The sequence below is a fragment of the Rhinopithecus bieti genome, unplaced genomic scaffold (assembly GCF_001698545.2).
Source record: "Rhinopithecus bieti isolate Rb0 unplaced genomic scaffold, ASM169854v2 scaffold_38691, whole genome shotgun sequence".
Lineage (NCBI taxonomy): Eukaryota > Metazoa > Chordata > Mammalia > Primates > Cercopithecidae > Rhinopithecus > Rhinopithecus bieti.
In genome coordinates, this window is record NW_016816690.1 from 977,421 (window position 1) to 1,004,935 (window position 27,515).

The window sequence follows — 27,515 nt, forward strand, 5'->3', positions numbered from 1 at the left end:
TGCGCCTGGCCAAGCTCGCTTTTAAATTAAATTTTTTAAACAAATTTTGTAGTAATGGGCTTTGATGCCAAGTTAAAACAGATTCAATTCGTGTCTGAGAAAATTTTTGGCCACTTGACCTTAACCACAGATTTGGTTAGCTATGGCTGCTTTCTTTTTCTGTATTCATTTCATTGATTTCAGAGTTTGGGTTTATAGAACTTCACATTTGTGCTGAGAAGGAAGCAATGTCTCAGAGAGAAATGAGTGAGTCCATGTTGTATTGTTGGAGTACACTTAGACATCCAGCTATGTCTAAACAGAACATTAAGAAAAGATAACATTTGGCAAATGAAACTCAAGCATTTATTGAGATTGTACAGTGAGAAAGATAATAGAAGACTGTTTTGATAGAGAAATTCTCTTCTGCAAGCATCTTAATGTGGAAGAATCTTCAGATACATCAGTGCCATAGCAGCCAGTAATGCAGTCAGATGAGTTTAAGGGAGTTTTAAGTCCATCTTTTCTCTGACCCTTCCAGTTCTCTCCACATTTGCCTTTCACGTAGTTTAGAGAGAGTAATTGCACAAAGCCTAACAATCTGGCTTTTAGAAAAATAGGAAGAAGGCCGGGCGCGGTGGCTCAAGCCTGTAATCCCAGCACTTTGGGAGGCCGAGACGGGCGGATCACGAGGTCAGGAGATCGAGACCATCCTGGCTAACACGGTGAAACCCCGTCTCTACTAAAATACAAAACTAGCCGGGCGAGGTGGCGGGCACCTGTAGTCCCAGCTACTCGGGAGGCTGAGGCAGGAGAATGGCGTAAACCCGGGAGGCGGAGCTTGCAGTGAGCTGAGATCTGGCCACCGCACTCCAGTCCGCGCGACACAGCGAGACTCCGCCTCAAAAAAAAAAAAAAAGAAAAGAAAAAAGAAAATAGAAAGAAGTCGTTATTCATTCTCTGTTTTTTTCCTTGGAGTACATGTCAGTAGTCTGATTTTATACAGATGACTTTCAGTGAATAAATTGTATTGCTGATAATTTTAGTAACAAAGTATCTGATTATGGCCTCAAGTTGATTCTTTGGAGTAAAATATGAGGCATGTTTTCAGAATACTATCAAAGATGAGATTGTGCAACTACATAAACTGAAAATGGAATTTAGATGTTGAACATGGTGGATGACCTTTTGCTTAATAATTCCCTGGTGCCCAGGTATGCCCAGGAACGCTGTTGTATAATTTCTGTAATATATAAATATAACCTCTTAGTTCTTTAGCTCTCTTCATTATTTTTGTATTTAATTTCAGCCTATGGAATAAACAAGTTTTAAGTAAGAGAAAACATTGCTGGGAATTGGATTTAGCCTGAGCAGTAGAGCACATATTCTCCCTTGGTTTCCTTGCAGGGTACGGTATATCTTGAATGTCACTCGAGAGATAGATAACTTCTTCCCAGGAGTCTTTGAGTATCATAACATTCGGGTATATGATGAAGAGGCAACGGATCTCCTGGCTTACTGGAACGACACGTACAAATTCATCTCTAAAGCAAAGTGAGTAATAGTCCTGCACAATGTTGTGACCTCTGTTCCTCTTGCCCCATGCATGGCTGGGTCCTGAAGGCTATAGACAATTTACTGATGGTACTCAGGAAAAAGGAGCTAAAGAAAGGAGGAGACTGAAATCTTTTTAATCCTAGGCAAAAGACTAGTGACTCACGTTAAATAAACCCCTAGGAGAAAGTAACCTCATGTTGGCTATTTCCATTGAGCACAGAATTAAAGAAAATAGACTTAGACTGCAGCAAAAGATACAGAAATGAGAGAAGGAAGAAATTCTGAATGAAACTCTTAAGTTGCCAGTGGGGAGATTTAAAAGTTATATCGTAGAAATTATTCCAGGTAGATAGAATACTGGGCCTACCCGCTGAAGACAAGGAGACAAACTTTGGAAATCTTTTCCTACTCTCTTACTTTATTTTTATGATACTTGAAATGATGAAATTTTCCGTGGCCCTTCTGTTGATGTCTTCCTTAAATTAATTGGCTCTTTTAGTGAAAGTATTTTGTATTAACTTAGTGTTTGGTATTAATGTCAACACTGCTTTTTTTTTTTTAAGTCCTTGGGGATTTCCTTGCCAATCCTGTTTATTCCTTTGCTAGAGAGAACCATAAACGAGCTTGTTTGCCACATCTCCCTTCAGGTAGGACTATGTTCAAACCATCCCTGGCAGATGAGAAGTGCTTTTGTATTTAAACTTCAAAAATAATTTCACACTTCTCTTAAGTACCTTCATGGTCAGGAAGTTCTTCCTCTTAGTTTCCCTAAATCCTCATACTCTAGTTTTGAGCCTATTCCTTTAGTCTCTAGCAAGTACCTAAAAGAGTACTTCGTATTTTTGCATTCTATGAATAAATTATTCCCGGTAATAATACCATTCACGGCATGCTTACTGTTCTTTCTTGTAGTATTTTCTAAGATTCAGAGGGGCAGCTCTTGTCGACATTCAGAGAGGTCAAATAAGTGGTGAAGATAGGACTTGAACAAAGATCTTGCTGAGGCGGGAGGATCACTCGAGCCCAGGAGTTCAAGATCAGCCTGAGCAAGACTCCTATCTCTATAAAAAAAATTTTTTTTTTAATTAGCCGGGCACAGTGATGCATGTCTGTGATCCCAGCTTCTTGGAAGGCTCAGGGAGTCGGGAGGATCGCTTGAGCCCATGAGATTGAGGCTGCAGTGAGCTGTGGTCGCACCATGGCACTTGAGCCTGGGTTTAGGGGGAAAAAAAAAATACTGTCTCATTTCAGAATCCAAGGGTACTGAAATAGTCTAGTTCTATAAGGAAAAGGTACAAGAAGGCTAGGCCCCAGTCCCAATGAAAAGCAAGGCTAATTTTACTTAGTATTAGGGAGAGCTGTATGGGGCACCCAGGGCACAACTGGGGGCACTCACATTCAGGCTTTTGCAGGCATAAATCAGCACCTAAGAGTATCTCTTTAAATGCTCCTATGTCTCATCCTAATCAGGACGCTGATTTTTTTTTCCTTTTTTTTTTTGAGCCAGTGTCTTGCTCTGTCGCCCAGGCTAGAGTACAGTTATGCGATCTTGGCTTACTGCAGCCTCCACCTCCTGGGTTCAAGCGATTCTCCTGCCTCAGTCTCCCAAGTAGCTGGGGATTACAGGCACGTGCTACCGTGCCCAGCTGATTTTATGGGTTTCGCCATGTTGGTCAGGCTGGTCTCGAACTGCTGAGCTCAGGTGATCCACCTGCTTCAGCCTCCCAAACTGCTGAGATTACAGGTGTGAGCCCATGCACCCAGCCCAGGATCCTGATTCTTAATATGATACCAGCGTTAATCTGGACAGTCCAGCATGGGTGGGGGCACTGAAAGGTGGAACTGGGTTAGGGGATAACTGACTTCAGATCCTTCATTACAAGAGTTAGAAGCCAAACACCAAAAAAGCCCAGTTGAAAATATGTCAAAGAGATGTCTTCATGGAAGTGAATTGCATAATTAAATTTTACTTACAGTTGTCCAAGTTTGAGCACCTTTCATGCCTACAGGCGTAGACCTGAAACTTGATACATTAAAGTTGTCAGAGCTTGATGGGAAAATATAGAGCACATGTCTAAACTTCCTTCTAACACACCGCCTTGGCTTCCTAACTGTAGTCTAAATGAAAACCCTAGGGTGCCATAAGTAAAACAGATAATTCCTATTCATTTGGGCTAAACTACACACAGAGACACACACCCCGAGTAATGTTAGGACACCCAAATTTTGTACCTAATTCACAAGTGGGAGGTTAATCTTACCTTCCCTTTGAGACTTTCAATTATTACAGCCCATTCTCTGCATTCCTGTAGCTTATCCGGCTCACTCATTTTGGCACTCAACCTCATACCTCCTTGCATTTACACTGAAGTATTTCGTATGTCTCTTTCTCCAGAAGCAGGATTATAAACTTCTGAAAGGAAGCTTTTCTACCATCATAGTAGCGAGTGAATGGATGAATAGATTTCCCTTGTTATGCTGACATGTACATTTTTAGTTTATTAGAATAGCCACTGCGGAAAGATTCCAGAACCCATGTATAATAGGGATAAGAATAACAGTTCTTATTTCTAGATTTTTTAATGTTGTTCCTACTTTAAGCACCTAGAAGATCTAATCTGCAGATCCACAGGTTTTTTTATACGTATAGCAAATATTTAGTATTTGAAAGTATGTGCCAGACACTGTGTTATTAGCATAATTAGCATACTGAATCATGTTCATATTCCATTGTAAGCTCCAGCATGTTGACTCGGGTTTTGTTTGTTAGTATAGCTTTAGGTAACTTTGTTTTCTCTTTCTTCCACCTAATTTAAAAGAGAAAAAAATCCCACGGTTTTCCTTCATTCCCCCTCATCACTGAGAAAGCCATGTGGCACACCACATGCCCCCATCCAACTCCTCGGTGGTAGAGCCACCTAGACAGGACCCAGGTTGCAGGGTTGTGAAAAGTAATATTTAGGGCTACATCTGAGTAGAGAGGAGGGTTATTTTCGTCTGGTTTCTGCTTTCTTCCAAGGACCCTTACTAGAACTTAAACTGGAAACAATTCATAATATTTGAATAAATTAGTTCAGTCACTATCACACCTGTAATTCAGGAGAGTGTCAGCCATGAAACATGCCCCTGAGGCTGTGAGGGAACTGGCCTCCACCACACACAAAATGGGCTCCAGTCTAAATTTTAAATGCTCCCTCTACACCCTGTGACCAACTGTCATTGCACTTACCATATTGAATTTTTTCTTTTTTTTCAAGATGGAGTCTTGCTCTGTTGCCCAGGCTAGAGTGCAGTGGTGTCATCTCAGCTCACTGCAACCTCCGCCTCTCGGGTTTAAGCAATTCTCCTGCCTTAGCCTCCCGAGTAGCTGGGATTACAGGTACACGCCACCACACCTGGCTAATTTTTTTGTATTTTTAGTAGAGACAGGGTTTCACCATCTTGGTCAGGTTGGTCTTGAACTCCTGACCTCGTGATCCACTGGCCTCAGCCTCCCAAAGTGCTGGGATTGCAGGCATGAGCCGCCGTGCCCAGCCTGTGCAGCTAAGTTTTGTATTTTTAATAGAGATGGGGTTTCACCATGTTGGCCAGGCTGGTCTCAAACCCCCAACCTCAAGTGATCCACCTGCCTCAGCCTCCCAAAGTGCTGGGATTACAGGTATGGACCACCAGACCCAGCCCCATATTGCATTTTAATTGTATGTTTCTCCCACTGAATCCTACCCTTTAGGATAAAAGCTATATGTTACTTACCTTTGCATCCCAGCACTTTGCACATTGCCTTACACATACTGTAAATGCCTGGTAAATGTTTGCTGAATGGATTTAAAAAGCATAATATTAACATTGAATATTGTTTAAGAATACGTTAGAGCTGCCTACCCTACCCTACCTACACATTTGATTATAAATGTATACGAGTGCACCAAAGTAGAGAGATGGCATAGCAAGAAAATGGAAGGGCAAGACAGGATACTTGGAAAAATGTAGAACCCAACTTTTAAAATATCCCCACTACTGTGTTTTCCTCTGTTCTTTACCTTAATCCCCCAAACAAGGAAACATGGATCTAAATGCCTTGTGCACTGCAAAATGGGGGTGAGTCGCTCAGCCTCCACCGTGATTGCCTATGCAATGAAGGAATATGGCTGGAATCTGGACCGAGCCTATGACTATGTGAAAGAAAGACGAACAGTGACCAAGCCCAACCCCAGCTTCATGAGACAACTGGAAGAGTATCAGGGGATCTTGCTGGCAAGGTGAGTCCTTAAGTGACTTTCTCCGATTCTCCCTCCTTTTAAGTTCCCTAAAGCAAGATGAAGTGTCCTTCTCTGTAGCTACTTCTCAAGCTGATTTGGATGTAATATTTTTTCAAAAAAGATTTATTTCTCTATCAATCCAGTTTTCCTTTTTTTTTTTTTCTTTTTTTTTTTTTGAGGCAGAGTCTGGCTCTGTTGCCCGGGCTGGAGTGCAGTGGCCGGATCTCAGCTCAGCTCACTGCAAGCTCCGCCTGCCGGGTTTACGCCATTCTCCTGCCTCAGCCTCCTGAGTAGCTGGGACTACAGGCGCCCGCCACCTCGCCCGGCTAGTTTTTTGTATTTTTTTAGTAGAGACAGGGTTTCACTGTGTTAGCCAGGATGGTCTCGATCTCCTGACCTCATGATCTGCCCGTCTCGGCCTCCCAAAGTCCTGGGATTACAGGCTTGAGGCACCGCGCCCGGCCTCAATCCAGTTTTCAAAAAATAAGTGTAAGCATTTAAGATTTGCATGGGCTGGCCGGGCACAGTGGCTCATGCCTGTAATCCCAGCACTTTGGGAGGTCGAGGCAAGCAGATCATTTGAGGTCAGGAGTTCGAGACCAATCTGGCCAACATGATGAAATCCCGTCTCTACTTAAAATACAAAAATTAGCCAGGCATGATGGTGGGCACCTGTAATCACAGCTACTTGGGAGGCTGAGGCAGGAGAATCGCTTGAACCCGTGGGCGGAGGTTGCAGTGAGCTGAGATCCTACCACTGCACTCCAGCCTGGGTAACAGAGCGAAACAACATCTCAAAAAAAAAAAGAAAAAGAAAGATTTCCCTGGACACACTGCCAGTGGGATAGCCCTGCCCCATAAGGAGCAGTACCAAAAATTTTTTTTAAAGAAAACAAGTAGACTAGTATGGAAGATTAAGCATTTAATCTTTCAGATTGATATAATTAAACTAAAGGATGGAAATACTAAATATTAATACCACTTTTCAACATCTTATAAGACTAGATTCAGCTGCCTTGTTAAAAAAAAAAAAAAAAAAAGATACCAATGACTCCCAAGGTAATGATGCAAGGCTTAGCTGAAATTCTTGGAAATTTTTTGGCCCATTCATTCATATTTTATTTGTATTTTTTATGTTTTTTGAGACAAGGTCTCACTCTGTCACCTGGGCTGGAGTGCAGTGGCATAGTCTCAGCTCACTGCAACCTTTGGCCCACTCTTTAAAAAGAAATAAGTACCATCTGCTAATTTGGGTATTTGTTTACCTCAGTGCTTGGTTTCACTGAGCCTTCTCTAGTAATTTTGATCTTGTGACAAATCAGCAGAATAGGGATGTATATGACCCCGTTGGATATAAAAGCACTTCCTAGACACAATTCTTTGTTATTTAAAAAATCCTGGCCGGGCGCGATGGCTCATCCCAGCACTTTGGGAGTCCGAGATGGGCAGATCATGAGGTCAGGAGATCGAGACCATCCTGGCTAACACGGTGAAACCCCATCTCTACTAAAAAATACAAAAAAAAAAAAACTAGCTGGGCGAGGTGGTGGGTGCCTGTAGTACCAGCTACTTGGGAGGCTGAGGCAGAAGAATGGCATAAACCCGGGAGGCAGAGCTTGCAGTGAGCCGAGATCCAGCCACTGCACTCCAGCCTGGGTGACAGAGCGAGACTCCGTCTCACAAAAAAAAAAAAAAAAATCTTTTTGCCGGGCATGGTGGCTCACACCTGTAATCCCAGCACTTTGGGAAGCTGAACCGGGCAGATCACAAGGTCAGGAGTTCAAGACCAGCGTGGCCAATATGGTGAAACCCCATCTCTATTAAAACTACAAAAATCAGCCAGGTATGGTGGTGGGCACCTGTAGTCCCAGCTACTCAGGAGGCTAAGGCAGGAGAATCGCTTAAACTCGGGAGACGGAGGTTGCAGTGAGCTGAGATCATGCCACCACACTCCAGCCTAGGTGACAAAGTGAGACTCTGTCTCAAATAATAATAATAATAATAAATAAATCCAATTGTGTATGCTTTTCAAAAATGCAGAAAATTGCAAAAGGAAAAAATAGTTTATGAGCTCAATACACACAGACAGCAGTTGACATTACCTGTTTCTCAAGGTTTTGCTCTGTCACATATTTTGCTGGCTATTTTCTCCACAAAAACTGTTCTGTAGTCTACCTCTCCACTCAGTACTAGGTCTTTAATGTCTTCCTGTATCGGTAAGAACCAGCCATTTTCAATAATAATTTGGTAATTGGTTATAAAATGAGTAATTAATTGCACTATATTATTATCCTTTTGGTGGTTAAAGCCACCTTCAGCAGCTCTTGGGAACAAGCATCAGATATTAAATGATTTAAGGATCAGCTTCCTGAGATGCTACATGCTGAAAATCTGTGGATTTCTAAATTCTGCTTTGTTTTTTCCAGGTAGGTATGTTCTAGGTGGTTTTGTTAGGGTGAAGGCACAGCTGTCAAGAAGCAGTTGGGGCTGGTGCCAGTGTTTGACTCCAGTAAGTCTTATGATTTGGTCTTGACTCTTGAATCTGGACTGTGTTTCCCCTGAACAAAATGTTACATAGCCTTCCAGCCTATCCAGGCAGAGGGATCACCCTCCCACCCCCGAAGTATTGTGAAAATGTGGCCACAGCATAGCATTATGGTTTTCACTAAAAAACCCCTCCCATTTACTCAACATTTGGCATGATTTTATCTGAACCATTCTCTTAGGAGGCTGGGAGGATACTGAAGCATCCTGTGTTTAAAGGAATTTGTAGGTCTTTGGGGCCAGATTTTGATGGCATTTTTAGATAGATCAGAAGGTAGGATGTAGCAGTTCTTTTTGGCACAAGAAAGAGGCATCTGAGCATTTAGCAAGAAATAAATATATATTCCCAGACGCACATGACAGATGTTGGACAGTGTCCTCACGTGACCCACTGAGAGGAAGGATACTATGTGTCCTGCCAATTTTGGTATTTATTCTGGAATCCCAGGCTACTGCAAGCTGTTGGGTTGGGTTTTTTTAGTGTGTGTGGTTTTCCTTAGTTGTTGAAGGAATTTCAGAAAAATCTTAGATGAGGATAAGAAGGGCAGTATAAACCCAAAATCACCTTTTCGTCCCTTTCCCTTCCTTTTTTTGCTCCATCTCAGCTTCCCAGGCTTGATTCATGGAGGGGGAGGGACAAGCCCTGGGGAGAGAAAAGCACAGAATTTGAGTCAGTAGATCTAGTTTCCATTCCTGGTTCACCCTCTTGCTGCAACCCTGAGAAGTTACTTCACATTTTTCATCCTTACCTGACCCCATCTATAAAATGAAAATCAAGAGATCCATCTCACAGGGTTATTGTGAATAAAAATGTGTATGAATGTTTATTATGTATTGTTGAGAGTTATTCAGATATGATTCTCATATTCCTCCAAGGCTACCCAGAAGACACATGTATGTGCCATTTATTCCCACTTCCATGACATTTCTCACTGCGTCCTGCCACCCACAGACATGTTCCATTCAAAACGGGAATGGAAAGTATTCCTAGAATTTCCTATATTGTGGTGTTTTCTGGATTTTAAGTACTATCTAGTGGTAGGGATGTGACTTAGGCTGCTTTTGGCTGCAAGTAATCAAATACCTCAATCAGGATTTCAGCAAGAAACAGCAAACTCAGATTAGGATTATTTGAGGAGGGTTTTTTTTATCTATCTATCTATCTATCTATCTATCTATCTATCTAGGCAAAGTCTCACTCTGTCACCAGGCTGGAGTACAGTGGCATGATCTCAGCTCACTGCAACCTCCGCCTTCCAGATTCAAGGGATTCTTCTGCCTCAGCCTCCCGAGTAGCTGGGACTACAGGCATGTGCCACCACTCCCAGCTAATTTTTGTATTTTTAGTACAGACGGGGTTTCACCATGTTGGCCAGGATGGTGTCGATCTCTTGACCTCGTGATCTGCCTGCCTCGGCCTCCCAAAGCGTTGAGATTACAGGCGTGAGCCATCGTGCCCGGCTGTTGAGGAGGGTTTTATAAAGGGACTATTTACAAGCATGGCATTGTAGTGGAATCAAGGGTCTTGTATCAGCAGGGCTGTTTGGAAGCAGCTCCTAGACCCAAAAAGAGAGGAAGCAGTTACTAGAACCTGGAAAGAGACTCTTGTTAGAGAAAGGCACTTTCAGAGGCAAGCAATAACTTTCTATCAGAGGGACACAGCTAGCCCGAGGCAGCCCCATGCTGAGGGAGCTAGAGGAGTAAATACCTTGCCCTCACTCTCTTTCCTCTAGTCTCCTTCCAGAACTCCCCATTAGCCAAACCCTCTGGAAGTCAGAAAACTAGGGGACCTGTTGTTGTGGTTTGTAGATCAGTCTCCGCAGCAGCAAACAGGGTGGAAAAGCTGAAGAGTGGACCCTGCAGGAGCAAATAAAAGATATCTGGCCCAACACCCAGCTACAGGTAGTGTATAAGTTGTACCACTTATCTCCTTTAAAAAACACAGAAGTGCTGTCTGTAATGGCTCAGTGGTAATCATGGACTCTGGTGTTCTACAGCTTTCGGTTCTACCTTCCTTAGTTAACAGCTTGGTCCTTGAGGTTATCTGATGACTACCAGATGTCTGCCACATCTCTAGGCATCTGCAAATTGTACAGCATCTGGCTGAAGAAAAGGGGCATTTAAACTGGATAGGAAGACCTTCCCCAAAAGCTCCCCACCCATTGGCCAGGACTGGGTCATATGGCCAAGAAAACAGAATTTCCAGGACTGGATAAAACATATTCACAGCTGGGCACCGTGACTCACGCCTATAATCCTACCACTTTGGGAGGCCGAGGCGAGTGGATCACTTGAGGTCCGGAGTTCGAGACCAGGCTGGCCAACATGGCTAAACTCCATCTCTACTAAAACTACAAAAATTAACCATGTGTGGTGGTGGGCACCTACAAATCCCAGCTACTTGGAAGGCTGAGGCAGGGGAATCATTGAACCCAAGGTGCAAAGGTTGCAGTGAGCCGAGATCATGCCACTTCACTCCAGCCTGGGCAAAAGAGCAAAACTCTGTCTTTAAAAAAAAAAAAGGGCCAGGAGCAGTGGCTCATGCCTGTAATCTTAACACTTTGGGAGGCCAAGGCGGGCAGATCACGAGGTCAGGAGGTCGAGACCATCCTGGCCAACATGGGGAAACTCCGTCTGTACTAAAAATATAAAAATTAGCTGGGCATGGTGGGGGGGCTCCTGTAGTCCCAGCCAATCAGGAGGCTGAAGCAGGAAAATGGCATGAAGCTGGGAGACAGAGCTTACAGTGAGCCGAGATCACGCCACTGCATTCCAGCCTGGGCAACAAAGTGAGACTCCGTCTCAAAAAAAAAAAAAAAAACAGCGTATTCATATTTATCCTCTGGATCTAGGGAAGTGCCACATTTCCTGAACCCATGGGATAGTGAACACCCAAATCAAATCAGGCTCTGACAGTAAGAAAAATGGCTGTTGGATATATAGCTGTTAGGGTCTGCAATCTATGATGTGTTATTAGGAAACCATGGCACTTGTAGGCTAACTGGCAAGTGAATAGGCCCAGCAGACTCACCCAGCACTAAAGTGCCACTCCAGATCGCCTGCTTAGAAGAGCAAAGAAAAAAATCCCCAGACTCCTATGACTGTACGAAGCTCTATCAAGTCTTGCCGTTTAGGTAAGCAGGAGAGGAAAATCCTTAGAAAAATCTCACTCATTGTTTGTAGAAAAAGTCCATTTCCTGTCCAAGTGTTTAGATCTTGCATTTTATATTTTATCCCAAGAAGCCTCTGGTGGTTTTCTCAAAGAGGCAGAGCCCTGATCCTAGCATTCTGTAGCTCCATGGTTAGCCAGGGTGGCCCTGGGTGTTTAATTTGAGGTGGCAGCTCTCTGTTTGAGGGCATTCACTTAGTGCTTTGACCTTAGTAGAAGAGAAGTTTTCAAAGTGACACCAGGCTCCTGTACTGATTTATGAATTTGTAACAGTCTTAATCAGAGTATAAGGTTATGGGCCAAGCCCCTCTGAAATACAAGGGACTTTTTGTACCTCCAGTATATCATTAAGAGCCTGGAGAAGGCTAATGTTTAATATTTCCCTTTAGATCTAAAAAGAAGGGTATCATAAACCTTATAGTATTCATATCTGATTTTATTTTTTCTGTTTTATAGATGGGGATGGGAGCAAAACAAGAGGAGGGAGGTGGGGTGTGTCTGTGTGTGTGCCTGTGTTTTGAAACTCCATTAAACTGCTAGCAGCCCTGTTTGTTATTCTGCACTCTGATCCTGCAGGTATCTGGCAGATTTATGTTCCATTAGACAGTTTTAGATTTCAAGCAGACCATTTGCAAGCTGGACCGTGTGTCTGTGGTATTAGGTTTCAGTGTATAGGGGGCAAGGAAGAAAAACTGGGTGGTGACCAGGGAGAGTCTGTGCCACATTTCCTCATAAATGTCAGTTTTGATTCTTTGAGTGCCCCGTCACAAGGGCCAGAGAAGGCAGGGTTGTCTTTTACCCTGACTTTGCTGGTGGAGACATTGAGGTCTAGTTAGCTAGTACACATTGGTCAGCTGGCAGCAGGCAACCTGAGAAGGAAAGACGTGGACTCCTGGTCAGCCAAGAGCAATTGAGATTTAAAAGGATTTTCTTACTAGCTTTCCAGTTAAATAATCTTAAAGCATCTTGGGTGATGCACGTCACACACAAAAAAATATTCAGATAATGCTTTTTCTCTTCCTTTATACAAGCTGCCTAACACCCTAAAAAGTAACTATAGACAGCCTGATTTTACTATAACTCCTGGCCTTCTTTTTTTTTTTTTTTGAAGAGACAATGTCTATATTGCCCAGGCTAGTCTCACTCAACTCCTAGGCTCAAGTGATCAAAGTGATCATCAAGTTTTAGCCTCCTGAGGAGCCACATTACAGGCGCAAGTACTCCGTTTTTAGCAGCCTTTTCCTTTATATAACTTTCTCAGAATTGATGTTTCACCAAACATGTAACAATATGAAAGTGGAAGCAAGATGATGGGACACCTTATGCATCTGTCATTTAAATTTCCTTCTTCTTGTGCTCACTTGGGCAGCACAAATACTAAAATTGGAACTATACAGAGAAGATTGGCATGGCCCCTGCACAAGGCTGACAACTTAAAAATATGTAAAAATAAAGATAAAATTTCCTCTTGTTCATTAACCTAGGTAAAAGGCCAATTCTTTCCCAGAACGACCTAATCACCTTATGTATGTCTCTGTCTTTATATGAATCCAAATTCAGGTCAGAGGCCACTCAAGGGGGAAAAGGATCTGAGACTTGGTTATATCATCCAGGATATAGACCAACTCTAAAGTTCCTTTTTGGCAAGCTGTTTATTTGCTACCTGCCTGGAAGGGGGTGGGAGGTGGGGAGTCGACTGAGTTTAAAATTTAACAGTTTAAAATAATAGATATGATCTTAATATATTACATCTATTCCTACCAGTGATGAAGTGCTAGAGTAAACTGTCTCAGGACAAAGCTTCATTGGAAAACAGTTTAGTGTAACCGACTAAAACAAGATGAGTCCAGGTGTGGTGGCTCATGCCTGTAATGCCAACACTTTGGGAGGCTGAGGTAGGCAGATCACTTGAGGTCAGGAGTCTGAAACCAGCCTGGTCCAACATGGTGATACCCCGTGTCTACTAAAAATACAAAAATTAGCCAGGCATGGTGGCGCATGCCTATAATTCCAACTACTCTGGAGGCTGAGGCAGGATAATTGCTTGAACCAACAGAAGGGAAATAAGTTGTGGCATACTCATTACACTCTGTGGATTACCTTTATACACAGTGATGAATCCTTAAAAAAATCCATTGGGGAAGAATACATACAGTGGGATACCATTTATATAAAGTTCAAGACATGCAAAACAAAGCAGTATTAAGAACAAACCATGTTGACACTATAAAGAAAAAGAAGGGAATGATAAGCACAAAATTCAGGATGGAGGTTACGCCTGAGTGGGGAGGAGTGAGGAGGGGACCCCTGAGTGAGAAGCTACACGTGGAGTAGCAGCATTTCACAGGCAACGGAGATGAATCAGCTGCTTGCCATTCTCCCTCCAGGTCCTGTTGCAAAAATGAAAACAAGGCAGCAGCATCAGACCTATCTTTAGATTGGCTTTTTTTTCACTCTCTCTTTTACAAGTGTCAGTTTAATTCCAGAGCCCCAACCCAGTATTTTCTAATGATTATCTCCCGAAGGAAGAGAAGGAAATCCATGCTGGTTATACAGCTGCAATGTCAGACTTCCTCTGAAACATGCACTGTTGCTTCCTATTAGCATAACTTCAATCTCTCATTCTCTCCTGACTGATTAGTAATCTGCAGGCAATTTTAAAAACATGCTTTGGAGGGGCTGGGCGCGGTGGCTCACGCCTGTAATCCCAGCACTTTGGGAGGCTGAGGCAGGTGGATCACGAGGTCAGGAGATGGAAACCATCCTGGCTAACACAGTGAAACCCCATCTCTACTAAAAATACAAAAAATTAGCCGGGCGTGATGGCGGGCGCCTGTAGTCCCAGCTACTTGGGAGGCTGAGGCAGGAGAATGACGTGAACCCAGGAGGCGGAGCTTGCAGTGAGCCAAGATCACGGCACTGCACTCCAGCCTGGGCGACAGAGCGAGACTCCGTCTCAAAAAAACAAAACAACATACACACACAAAAACATACTTTGGAGGGTTCTTGGGATCTTGAAACTTCTCATTTGCCTGTTCTATTATTAGAAGAGTGAGAACAGCCACCCCCTGAGAGGTCTCCCCAGGCATTTGCATCCCAGGCATTGTCCTACTGTGGTGGGTGAGAGAAGCTGGTGCAGGTTTGAACATCCTCATGATAGGTGAGGGATAGAAATTGGAGAATAGAGTCATATTTATTTCAGGAAACAAGGATGCCGCATATAGGAGAAGAAACTGAGGAAACCACTGGCCTCAGTCGGTGATAATGTACAACTTAGGCCCCACCTATCCCAACAGTTAGCTTTCCCCTCCCCATAGCCACTCACTTGTTTGAGATACGTGTTATGTTGTCTCCTCCTAGGGGTGGCTGGAGCTCATGCAGATTGGGAAGGGTGAAAACCCTATCTTATACCCAGCTGATTGATTACAGCTTGTCTTCATAAAAAGATTGACCTGCTCCTTCCCGGGAAAGCACCCCTCTTCTGTGCAGGCATGAGTCAGAGAGAGCCCCACCCAAGCAGCAGACAGGCAGGGGGAGCTGAGAGCAGGTGCAGAGTTGAGAACAAACAGGGGGTCACATTAGTGCAGGCGCCTGAGCATGACTCGGCAGAGCCCAGGCATGGCCCAGAGCCCAGGGCAAGTTGTTTTGGGCTGAGTTTCCCATTCCACCCTGCGGTTTGGTAACTCCTCATCAGCTTGTAAGTCATGGAGACCACACCCCCAAGGACCACACTTAGTGACCTGTTTCCTGGGCAGATGAACCTGACCATCCACAGGGCCACCTTTCTGTTTTTGGCTGGGGTTTTGGGAACTGTTTAAGAGTGTATATTATTTTAAGAGTGTATATTATTTAAGAGTATATTATTCTAATATAGACACTAATTTCAAATGTGTTTGAGGTTCTTTTTTACTTAATAGTATACCTTGTATATCATTCCACTAAAATACCTGACAGGTTTTTTTTTCCCTTTTAATTTTTCTTTTTTTTTTTTTCTTATCACAGAAGACTTCTGTAGACCTGACAGTTTTTAACAGCTTCACAGCATATAGTTGTATGGATTATAATGTAAATCCTTTTTTGTTGTTGTTGTTTGGTGTCTCATCTTTTAGTATCACAAATAGTGTCATAGTAAATATCTTTTTTTGTTTGTTTGTTTGTTTATTTGAGATGGAGTTTCGCTCTGGCGCCCAGGCTAGAGTGCATTGGTGCAATCTCGGCTCACTGCAACCTCTGCCTCCCAGGTTCAAGGAATTCTCCTGTCTCAGCCTCCCGAGTAGCTGGGATTACAGGTACCCGCTACCACGCCCAGCTAATCTTTGTATTTTTAGTAGCGACGGGGTTTCACCATGTTGGCCAGGCTGGTCTCGAACTCCTGACCTCAAGCGATCCGCCCGCCTCAGCCTACCAAAGTGCTGGGATTACAGGCATGAGCCACGGCAGCCGGCCAGTAAATGCCTTTATCTATCTTTCTTTACTTTTTATTTTTTTGAGACAAGGTCTCGCTCAGTCACCCAGGCTGGGTGCAGTGGCGCAATCTCAGCTCACTGCAGCCTCACCCTCCTGGGCTCAAGCAATCCTCCCGCCTCAGCCCCCTAAGTAGCTAAGACTACAGTCATATGCCACCACACCTGGATAGTTTTTTATATTTTTGTAGAGATAGAGTTTTACCATGTTGCCCAGGCTGGTCTCGAACTCCTGGGTTCAAGCAATCCGCCCGCCTCGGCCTCCTAAAAAGTGCTGGGATTACTGGTGTGAGCCACCTCACCTGGCCATATGGATATCTCTATGCACTTGTAATAGCATTCCTCCAAGAAAAATTTATTAAGGAAGAAATGTTGGTGAAAGTGTTAAATTTGGAGAGCTATTGCCAGATTTCAGTCTTTAAAATCTACAGTTCAGCTGGGTGTGGTGGGGGGCCAATGTGGGCAGATCACTTGAGGTCAGAAGTCCAGCCTGGTCAACATGGCGAAACCCCGTCTCTACTAAAGATACAAACATTAGCCAGGCATGGTGGCATGTTCTTGTAATCCCAGCTACTCGGGAGGCTGAGGTGGGAGAATTGCTTGAACCTGGGAGGCAGAGGTTGCAGTGAGCTGAGATTATGCCACTGCACTGCAGCATAGGCAACAAAGTGAGACTCTGTCTGAAAAAAAAACAAAAAACAAAAATTCTGAATTCACACTCCTACCAATGTATGAGAGGGCTTGTTTAGCCATACCATCATCAACACTGGCTATTACCAACCATTTTAATTCCTGTCAGACTGATAGGTAAAAAAAATCTCACACTCATTTGTTGTTGTTTTGCTTTGTTTTTTGCTATTAAATTGAGTGTCTTTTCAAACGTTTATTGCCTAGTCCACTGAGCAATAACAAAGCGTTTTTACAAGTTAAGATTTATCTGGGAGTGTTTTCCTGGGAGGGTGTTGATTATCTTTACAAACCAGATTAAGATATTTCCTGTGTATGTCCTCCACAGCAAACAGCGGCATAACAAACTATGGAGATCTCATTCAGATAGTGACCTCTCAGACCACCACGAACCCATCTGCAAACCTGGGCTAGAACTCAACAAGAAGGAGATCACCACCTCAGCAGACCAGATTGCTGAGGTGAAGACCGTGGAGAGTCACCCACCCATACCTCCTGTCTTTGTGGAACATGTGGTCCCACAAGATGCAAATCAGAAAGGCCTGTGTACCAAAGAAAGAATGATCTGCTTGGAGTTTACTTCTACGGAATTTCATGCTGGACAGATTGAGGATGAATTAAACTTGAATGACATCAATGGATGTTCATCAGGGTGTTGTCTGAATGAATCAAAATTTCCTCTTGACAACTGCCATGCATCCAAAGCCTTAATTCAGCCTGGACATGTCCCAGAAATGGCCAACAAGTTTCCAGACTTAACAGTGGAAGATTTGGAGACAGACGCACTGAAAGCAGACATGAATGTCCACCTACTGCCTATGGAAGAATTGACATCTCGACTGAAAGACCTCCCCATGTCCCCTGATCCTGAGTCACCAAGCCCCCAACCTAGTTGCCAGACTGAAATCTCAGATTTCAGTACAGATCGCATTGACTTTTTTAGTGCCCTAGAGAAGTTTGTGGAGCTCTCCCAAGAAACCCGGTCACGATCTTTTTCCCATTCAAGGATGGAGGAACTGGGTGGAGGAAGGAGTGAGAGCTGTCGACTGTCAGTGGTAGAAGTAGCCCCTTCCAAAGTGACAGCTGATGACCAGAGAAGCAGCTCTTTGAGTAATACTCCCCATGCATCAGAAGAATCTTCAATGGATGAGGAACAGTCAAAGGTAAAAATTGTCTTTATAGTTTTCCACCTAATGAAGTTCTCTTCAAAGGTAAAGTATTTGGGATTCTGTTATGTTTATTTTTGATGGAGAATCTGGCTGAGATTTTCCTTGAAAACTTAGGGTTTAAATATTTTTTAAAGAATTTGCCTTTTAGGAATTTACCTTTCTGGTGTCATTGGAAGCACTTCTAAGAGGGGATGACAGAGGAAGGAGTGAGCCAAAAACAAGTGTCCTGGCTGAACAATGAGAAGCCCAAAGATGGCCGGGCATGGGGGCTCACACCTGTAATCCCAGCACTTTGGGAGGCCGAGGCAGGTGGATCACGAGGTCAGGAGATTGAGACCATCCTGACCAACATGGTGAAACCCCATCTCTGCTAAAAATACAAAAATTAGCTGGGCGTGGTGGCGTGTGCTTGTAGTCCCAGCTACTTGGGAGGCTGAGACAGGAGAATCGCTTGAACCCGGGAGGCGGAGGTTGCAGTAAGCCTGCAGTAAGCCAAGATCGCGCCACTGCACTTCAGCCTGGCAACAGAGTGAGACTTCATCTCAAAAAAAAAAAAAAAAAAAAGAGAATCAAAAGGAAATGAATTTGCCAGCAGACAGAATCCTAAAATTCTCCGTGACATAGGAGCTCTTACAAGCCATCTCAAACCAGGGAAAGAATCACTATATCACATCAATTCTAAGACTCACAAGTTATTCATATTTTGATACTTCTGACATCTTAAATACTTAAATCAATACAATATAGTAGTTGGGGAATAAACTGTGACAGATTTACTCTAACATACCAAATTTCACTTAATGATTTTAGTGGACCTAGTCATAGATTCTTTGCATCTCCTGATGTCTGTCTGCTTATATTTACCACTTTGTCCATTAACGATTTGTTCTCTCTCCTTAACTACCCCACTGTGATTCTTGCCTCTGCTTCTGTCTTTTCATCACCCCCAAAGCTGTGCCTCTGTTTCCTTTCTACTGAGAAGGCAGAATGCTTGTGCTTTCCTTTGGACCAGTGACTGTAGCAGCACTGACAGAAATAGCCTTCTCCATAGTCCCTGGTCATATGAGCACTGCCTCCATGGCCCATGCACATACAGGGCCCACTGTGGCTTCTCTCCCAGTCTTGGCAAGTTTGCCTCTGCCTGATGTCATGGCACATTTCCCCCCAAGGCATTACTGACCCTGTTAGATTATACTAACTCTGACTCTCTTTTGAAGGAGAAAGACCAGAACAGTTCCAGGGAAATATACTTTGAAGGCTTATAAAAATGTTAACTAGATTGTTACTCATAATGATACTACTTTATTTTATTTATTTTTTTTTTTTTGAGACGGAGTCTCGCTCTGTCGCCCAAGCTGGAGTGCAGTGGCCGGATCTCAGCTCACTGCAAGCTCCGCTTCCCGGGCTCACGCCATTCTCCTGCCTCAGCCTCCCGAGTAGCTGGGACTACAGGCGCCTGCCACCTCGCCCGGCTAGTTTTTTGTAGTTTTAGTAGAGACAGGGTTTCACCGTGTTAGCCAGGATGGTCTTGATCTCCTGACCTCGTGATCCGCCCGTCTCGGCCTCCCAAAGTGCTGGGATTACAGGCTTGAGCCACCGTACCTGGCCATGATACTACTTTAAGAGGTATCCAAGGGCTATTCCCAGATGTTGAGATTCTTCTGTTTGTTTGTTTGTTTGTTTGTTTGTTTACAGTAGGACTTTATTTTGCATTGGTCAGTATTCTTTGGCCTCGTTCTAAATCCATCTGGGAATTTATAGCTGGTAAAATAGTAAAATATTAGAGAGTTATGGTTTCTAAGTTTGCTAAGGCATGTGACTGTGTAAGCCAAGTAAACCTTTCCCAGAAGGAACCAATGTGAAACTTAGAGATTGGGTAGTCAGACAGTGCATTCTCCCTGCTTGTAGGTACTGGGATGCTGCTGCTAGCGGAAGCAGTGAGAGGATGTGGGTGAAAGCTAGCAAGACAGAGGAGTGAAGAGAGCAGTGAGTCTCCAAATCAGAAATCAAATGATAGCCTCGTCCATCTAGCTCTATCACCGGGACATATCTAAGGACGTATCTTAGCCCTTGAATGGAACTCTTTCCCTCAGATAGGTTAGGATCAAACTGAAAGTTGATAGGCCATGGGGGAAAGGTTTCATTTACTACAGTGTGGCCTGAATCCTGGAGGCTCATAGTCTTAGGAAAATATAGATTATAGGAGACTCCAAAAATATTTGCTGTTCATTTGGGAGCAAAGTTTTGGATTGGAATTCTTCTTGAGTAAACAGAACAGAAAGTTTAGTAGAGAATAACACAACCTATAACAAATTTTATGTCTAGCCTTGATGAATCCAGTTTTTTCTTGTAGTCTGACAAAACAGATGGGCAGAGTGTGGTCCCAGGCACTCCATGATTTGTATTCTCATAGTCAGATAGATTGTCCTGGATCAGAGGATTAATAAGCAGAAAATCCAGCATTTTCAGTTAGACTACAATTTGCCATAATCTTCTCACTACTTTCTCTTCTTAGGCAATTTCAGAACTGGTCAGCCCAGACATCTTCATGCAGTCTCACTTGGAAAATGCAATTTCAGTCAAAGAAATTGTCACTGAAATTGAGTCCATCAGTCAAGGAGTTGGACAGATTCAACTGAAAGGAGACATCTTATCCAACCCATGCCATACACCAAAGAAGAACAGCATACATGAGCTGCTCTTTGAGAGGGCCCAGACCCCAGAGAGCAAACCTGGACATCTGGAGCAAGACGAGGGCTCCTGCACAGCCCAGCCTGAACTAGCCAAAGACTCAGGGATGTGCAACCCAGAAGGCTGCCTAACCACACGCTCATCTACAGCAGACTTGGAAGAAGGGGAACCAGCTGAGGAGGAACAAGAGCTCCAGGGCTCAGGGATGCACCCAGGTGCCAAGTGGTACCCTGGGTCTGTGAGGCGAGCCACCTTGGAGTTTGAAGAGCGCTTACGGCAGGAGCAAGAGCATCATGGTGCTGCCTCAACATGTACCTCATTGTCCACTCGTAAGAATTCAAAGAATGATTCTTGTGTGGCAGACCTGGCACCAAAAGGGAAAAGTGATGAAGCCACCCCAGAACATTCATTTGTCCCCAGGGAACCAGAGATGAGCAAAGGCAAAGGGAAATACAGTGGGCCTGAGGCTGGCTCACTGTCCCCTTCTGAGCAGAATGCCACTGTTCCAGCTCCTAAGGTGCTGGACTTTGACCACTTGCCAGCTCCTCAGGAGGGCCCAGGGTCAGATACTGGAACACAGCAGGAAGGAGTCCTGAAGGATATGAGGACTGTGATTCCATACCAGGAGTCTGAGACACAGGCAGTCCCTCTTCCCCTTCCCAAGAGGGTAGAAATAATTGAGTATACCCACACAGTTACATCACCCAATCACACTGGGCCAGGGAGTGAAATAGCCACTGACGAGAAGAGTGGAGAGCAAGGACTAAGGAAAGTGAACGTGGAAAAAGCTGTCACTGCGCTCTGCACACTGGATGAAAATCTAAACAGGACTCTGGACCCCAACCAGGTTTCTCTGCACCCCCAAGTGCTACCTCCGCCTCATTCTTCCTCTCCTGAGCACAACAGGCCCACTGACCACCCGACCTCCACGCTGAGTAGCCCTGAAGACAGAGGCAGCAGCCTGTCAACAGCCCTGGAGACAGCGGCACCTTTTGTCAGTCATACAACCCACTTACTGTCTGCCAGTTTGGATTACCTGCATCCCCAGACTATGGTTCACCTGGAGGGCTTCACAGAGCAGAGCAGCACCACAGATGAGCCCTCTGCAGAACAGGTTAGCTGGGAAGAAAGTCAGGAGAGCCCTCTCTCCAGTGGCAGTGAGGTGCCATATAAGGACTCCCAGCTAAGTAGCACAGACCTAAGTTTAATTAGCAAACTTGGTGACAACACTGGGGAGTTACAGGAGAAACTGGACCCATTGCCTGTAGCCTGTCGACTCCCACATAGCTCTAGTAGTGAAAACATAAAGGGTCTCAGCCACAGCCCCGGTGTGGTGAAGGAGCGTGCTAAAGAAATCGAGTCTCGAGTGGTTTTCCAGGCAGGGCTCACCAAACCATCCCAAATGAGGCGCTCAGCTTCTCTCGCCAAATTAGGTTACTTGGACCTCTGTAAAGACTGCTTACCAGAGAGGGAGCCTGCCTCCTGTGAATCCCCTCATCTCAAACTGCTTCAGCCTTTCCTCAGAACAGACTCAGGCATGCACGCCATGGAGGACCAAGAGTCCCTAAAAAGCCCAGGTGTCCCCCACAACCCAGAGCCCACCAAGTATTTTGTAGAACAGCTCACAACAACAGAGTGTATTGTGCAGAGCAAGCCAGTGGAGAGGCCCCTTGTGCAGTATGCCAAAGAATTTGGTTCCAGTCAGCAGTGTTTGCTTCCCAGGGCAGGACCTGAATTGACTAGTTCTGAAGGAGGCCTTCCCATGCTACAGACCCAGGGACTGCAGTGTGCATGCCCAGCTCCAGGGCTGGCCGTGGCACCCCGTCAGCAACACGGCAGAACTCACCCCCTTAGGAGACTGAAAAAGGCAAATGACAAAAAACGGACAACTAACCCCTTCTATAATACCATGTGATTCTGAGCCTACACATGTGACTTTCTAGAAGAAATGTTTGTAAAAGGGGCAGGTGTAATATGTAAGGAACATGCACTTTATTGGTTAATTTTATAATATTTTGGTCATTTTACTGTTTCTGGCGCATGCAGGGTTTGGGTTTTCAGTGTGTATGTGTGTGTATATGTAAGGGGAAAGAGAGCTTGATCTGGATGGCAAGACCGTTTATCATTTTTTATTTTAAAAAAATCAAACCTCAAAAAAGTCATTTTCAGAGAACACCTTTATCAAAGGCAAATTGCTGTTTTTCAGTCAGCTGCCACCTGCCTCTCATTTTGCCCTCTGAGAAAAGGCATGGTTCCTGGATTGAGGGAAGGAAACAGATTTGGAGGGGTGGAGGTAAAGCTGGGAATTGGAAATGTTCCCCTGCCTTTGTGATGATGGTTTGGTTTCCAGACCTGAGGCATCGAATGGGCTAAAGGGCAGCCAGAAGTCAGAGGGCTCTCAGCCTTTGTCCAGCTGCAGCCCTTTAGAGTTCCTGAAGGAGGCAGGTTCTGCTTTGCTTTAAAAGAGGATCTTCCAGTATTCCAGAGCGTATCATTACAGTAAGGCATGATAATGGCCAGCTCTGCAAATTTATCATATAGTTTCTTCCCCAAGAAAATTATTTTTGAAATTAAAACAGGACCCCAAATCCAAGTGGTCTTCTGTAGAGGAAAGCATGATAAGAGGAGGAAGACATAAAGTTGGGGGTGGAGAGGCTGCTGCCCAGAAACTGCTGGGTTGGTGGATCCACACAGATGGGCATCTTGGCTCTCCCTATCAGAAAAATGTGCTCTGCAGTGTCCTCCCAACTGACAACAACAGTGACATGTTTGAAAAGCAGCAATCGAAAGTCAGTGTGTTCTTGTAAAATGAATACATATGTAGGGTTTTAACCCTTCCATTACTTGAATAATTCTTTGGGCCTTCTGAGTTTAATGGCCATATTTTCTTCCAGTTTATTTTCCTTCCCCATGCTGTTGTCCCCATGCTGCCTATTTTTTTAAATTTCATAGATTATATTTGAATTGTTAACATTACATATGTTTAACATCCATTGAATGCAATATTTTATTTTCGGTATTATCACTGTTAACACTTTTTTTTCCTTTTCCTGGAAGGTTTGTCATTTCTCTAAAGTTTGTACACAGTATTTATGTACATAATATTGTCACTGTCTTACAGTGTCTTGTTGTTCGTTATGTAGGGTATTTTTGATTTATTTTTAAGAAGGAGTAGAGTTGCAACTGGAAAACACACAGACACCAGAAATAAAACTGTTGGGTGTTGATAGGAATCTGTACAGTATGTTGATGGTGGTTGTAGTTGTTTAAATGGAGACTTCTAATCACCAGCTCCTGCCAAATTATGCATTAGTAACTTCTTCCTCAGAGACACCCCTAAAGGCTCCCATTAGGTCACAGCATGACTGAAAGCTGATTTCTTTCTGAGACTGAAATCCCAGAACATTGTTTGCCAGTATCTCAACCACAGCCAGGAAGTATATGTGAGTTGCTCAGAGTGGAAGCTTCTAGTGGAGGCTGAAGGCCACAGGGGAGGCCTCAGCCAGGGGCAAGTGCCCACAGTGACTCCATTTAGGATGCTGTCGCTTTGCTACTGTTGTGGAGATCCTTAACACAGCAGCACCTGCCATAAACAAGCCTCTTGTAGCTTCTTACAGAAGACAGATTTAGTCTAGCATGAAACACCTCTGCAGCTCATTAAAACTGAAGAGGCTTGCAGATTTGCTTTCTGTTAGCTTTCGTTGATGTCCACATAACTGAGGATTGACTGAGTACAGACTGGAGACAGGTTTTTGGCTCGTCACAACACTGAGAGGAAAATACAAATGCACAGACTGTCAGCGTGATGTCAGAGGCCAGAGTTTGGTAGGGGCAGATGGCAGGGTAACCCAAAAGATGCAGAAAAGGTAGACGGGGCCACTGGGGCTTAAGAGGAGCTGTGAAGTTGTGTGGAAGCCGAGGTTGGGTCTGACATCACTGCCAGGAGGCGGGTTGGACAGAAACCACTTGCTAAAAGCATCTTTATGGTGTAGTGACTATGTGTACCCTGTGCTGTTGCTCAGTAGTTTCCTTGAATGTTCAAGTATATCATCCACACAGTTTTGTGATTCCTGGATATTTGTGTGTTGTAAAGTGTTTTGTTAGGTGGTATGAACTAATGTGAAGAGGCTTGAGACAGGGTTATGGATTTCCAGGGCTCTTCCATCTAGAATGCCCTGCCTTCTTGAAGCAGTTCCACCACCAATATGATGGGGAAGGGCAGGAAATTGTGGCAGGCTGGGGAGAGGATTTGCCTGGAAGTTAAGAGAGTGGCATCCACTCATGGTAACCCCTTACCATGATGACATCCCACACACTAAGAGGTACAAGCAGGACCAGAGTTTTGGACTTTTCCCTCTTCTCCCCTCCACTGTGTTTAATGTTCACTCATTGCATTAAATAACAACAAAGATGGGACAAAACCCACTAATGCTGTGGGGAAAAAATTTTTTAAGAGCAAAGGAAAGTCTTTCTGCCTTTTTATAATTACATTTTTTTATCGTTTAATTTACCTGCCTAAATAAACATCTTCTGCAAAGTGTCTGTAATTCAACCATGCCAAGGAGTTTTTGCCAGCCTTTTCAGACTCCCAGAATTGGGTGTTCCTGGGTTATTTACATAGCTGAGCAGTGTCCAGGGGAGGTGCGTAATGAACTGTCAAGGACTTTGCAGACTGTCTTCTCTTCAGACCCTTTTATAATCTCCAGTGGCCTCTTTCCCTTTTCTTCTGTGCATGGAAAGCCCAGACCTGAAAGAGCAGATAGACTGGCAAAGATGAATAGGAAACACTTTGACTCTTGCCCAGTGTCTGCCTCTCTCTCTCTCTCCCTTTCTCTCTCTCTCTCTCTCTCTCAACCACCAGTAGACTCTCACTTATTTTGGAGGAGTGTGTGTGCATGTGTACACATATGTACATATGTAAAAAGAGTTGATGTTTTGATGCATGGGGTAAAAGTTCCAGAAGCATACAGAACTTGAGCTGAACCTGGTCAGTAGAAAGGGAAACCTCAGCCTTTCTTGATTTTTGGAAACACCCAGGAGTAATGGATACCCTAGTAGGCATGTGGTACTGTAGTACTGTAATACTCATCTCCTAATTGTAGTTGCCTTTCAGATTCTAAATGTTTGGGATCATTCCTATCGTCTCAGTCTCTTCAGGATCTTTAGTATGTTCCTGGTTCTGAGGAGGCTTGAGACAGGTTGGATTTCCTGGTTCTGTCTTTATCCTTACTGATAGTTCCTCTTTCTAATTTTCTAACTACCCAGAGCTCCAAGGACAGCCTGAAGATCTCAGTGCCCCAGGCTTTGAGCCCCCTGCTCACAGGCCCCAGACAGATGCTGTTGGGTAAACCCAAAGCTTCCTATGAGAAGCTTCTGAGATGTAGCAGGTCACAGAAGTGTTCACCTGTTTCATCTGAGAATTTCAGTTCTGAAGTGATCTAGGCATGTTTGGTAAAAATGTTTTTGTGAGAGTCCTTTTTTAAAGAACGCATTATGCAAAAGTCACTTTTAAGGGCATTTAAAATTTTAAATAAAGCCATTCTTTGGCTTTTTTGGACTATTTGTGGATACTTTGTTTACATTTTGAATACTAAAATGTGCATCATCTTGTCGGCCACACAGTCCTGCAGGCATCAGTGCCCTAGCTGTCCTGTGAGTCCTCATGCAGAGCAGTGCCATCATGGTCAGCCCTTGTGAATAAGTGGGTATACCCTGAGCTGACTTCCATCTATGTCCTGCCCTCCCATCCAGCACTCTCTATGGAAATAGTTGTCATTTCCTCAGTGATGGTGTGTCTTATAGTGATGGTTGTAATGGTGAATGGCTAGTGTCATTTTGTTTAATTTTGTTTTGCTTTTGATGGTGGATAAGATGAAATTTTAGCTGTTTCAGCATCAATCCAACTTAAAAGCATCTTGGACTTTCTTTTCCCTTCCTAACTAAAAGATCAAGGCATGTATTAGACACAAGCATATTTGCTGCCTCAACTCCTCTGACACCCATATTAGGAAAAGGCCTGCTACCAAAGCAGGAAGCTGCACACTCCTAACCCTTCTCCCAGGGTGTGGGGTCCCTTGATGCCATGAAGAGCTATTGCAAGGTGCTTCTGTACTTTTCCAGCCTGGAAATGGAGGGTGACTAGCCCTGGTTCCTGCTATGAGAAGATAACCAGCCTCATTTTCTCAGTGCCCCAGAGATCTAGGATAGGATTTCTAAACTGGAATCATCCTTAATCAGCTTGAAGATCCCTTAAGAGGCATTTGACTGGTGCTGCCATCTGTGTCCTCAAAGCAATGCTGGTGGCAGCATCCTGTGTACACATGCAGAGCTAATACCCAAACTAAAAACTGGGTAACTGGCCCTGAAGTGCTTGTAAGCCCACAGGGAAATGTTTGAATTTTACGTTTTGTTGGGTTTTGGTTTGCTTGGCATATCTAAAGGTGCCTTTTCTTTTTTTTTTTTTTTTCTTTCTGCTTTGTTTTGCAGGACTTGTTCTAACATGGAAAACAAGTCCAGAAGACTCTCCTTCTGACTGTTACCTTTGCCCCAAGCCACCCCAAACTTTTATGCTCACATTTTATTAAAGCAGGTGCTCCCTGGAATCTCTGGGACCTTTTTGAGGCATTTGAAGCAGAATATAGAGTGGTCTCATCTCCTTCCTTAATCTTCCTGGTGATTGGGATGTTCCACTTGTATCATAGATTTTTTTATTACTGATGTGCTCCGCTGTTTTTAAATGTGAACTTGTGCGCAAATGTGCAGATTCAATGTTCTTGTTACAGATTGAATAAATTTTTATTTTGAAGATGAAACGTGTACTTCATCAGATGCAATAAAGGAGGGAGGTGCTGGAGAAAGAGGGAGGGTCAGAAGAGGAAACACAGTGAACAGCTGTAGTTTTCAATGATTGATCCCAATCGTGTCACCCTGAAGAGAGAGCTGAGCCCCCAAAAATAAATGAAACACCTCAGCCCACTGAAAAATTTCTAAAAACGGG

At 44.0% G+C, this 27,515-nt stretch overlaps 1 protein-coding gene across 4 annotated transcripts in view; it reads left to right on the forward strand.

The window, feature by feature from the left end:
• Positions 1-27,330, forward strand: part of SSH2 (slingshot protein phosphatase 2) — a 316,292-nt gene extending 288,962 nt beyond the window's left edge. For 2 of the 4 annotated variants that reach the window (XM_017855091.1, XM_017855092.1), the window contains exons 13-16: positions 1,387-1,533; positions 5,595-5,795; positions 16,987-17,821; positions 20,343-27,330. In XM_017855091.1, coding sequence (XP_017710580.1) covers positions 1,387-1,533; positions 5,595-5,795; positions 16,987-17,821; positions 20,343-22,433 — 3,274 coding nt within the window. In that variant the 3' untranslated portion in view covers positions 22,434-27,330. The remainder of the gene's footprint in view (positions 1-1,386; positions 1,534-5,594; positions 5,796-16,986; positions 17,822-20,342) is intronic. The other 2 variants (XM_017855094.1, XM_017855093.1) reach the window with 2 other exon arrangements.
• Positions 27,331-27,515: the final 185 nt, after the last annotated feature.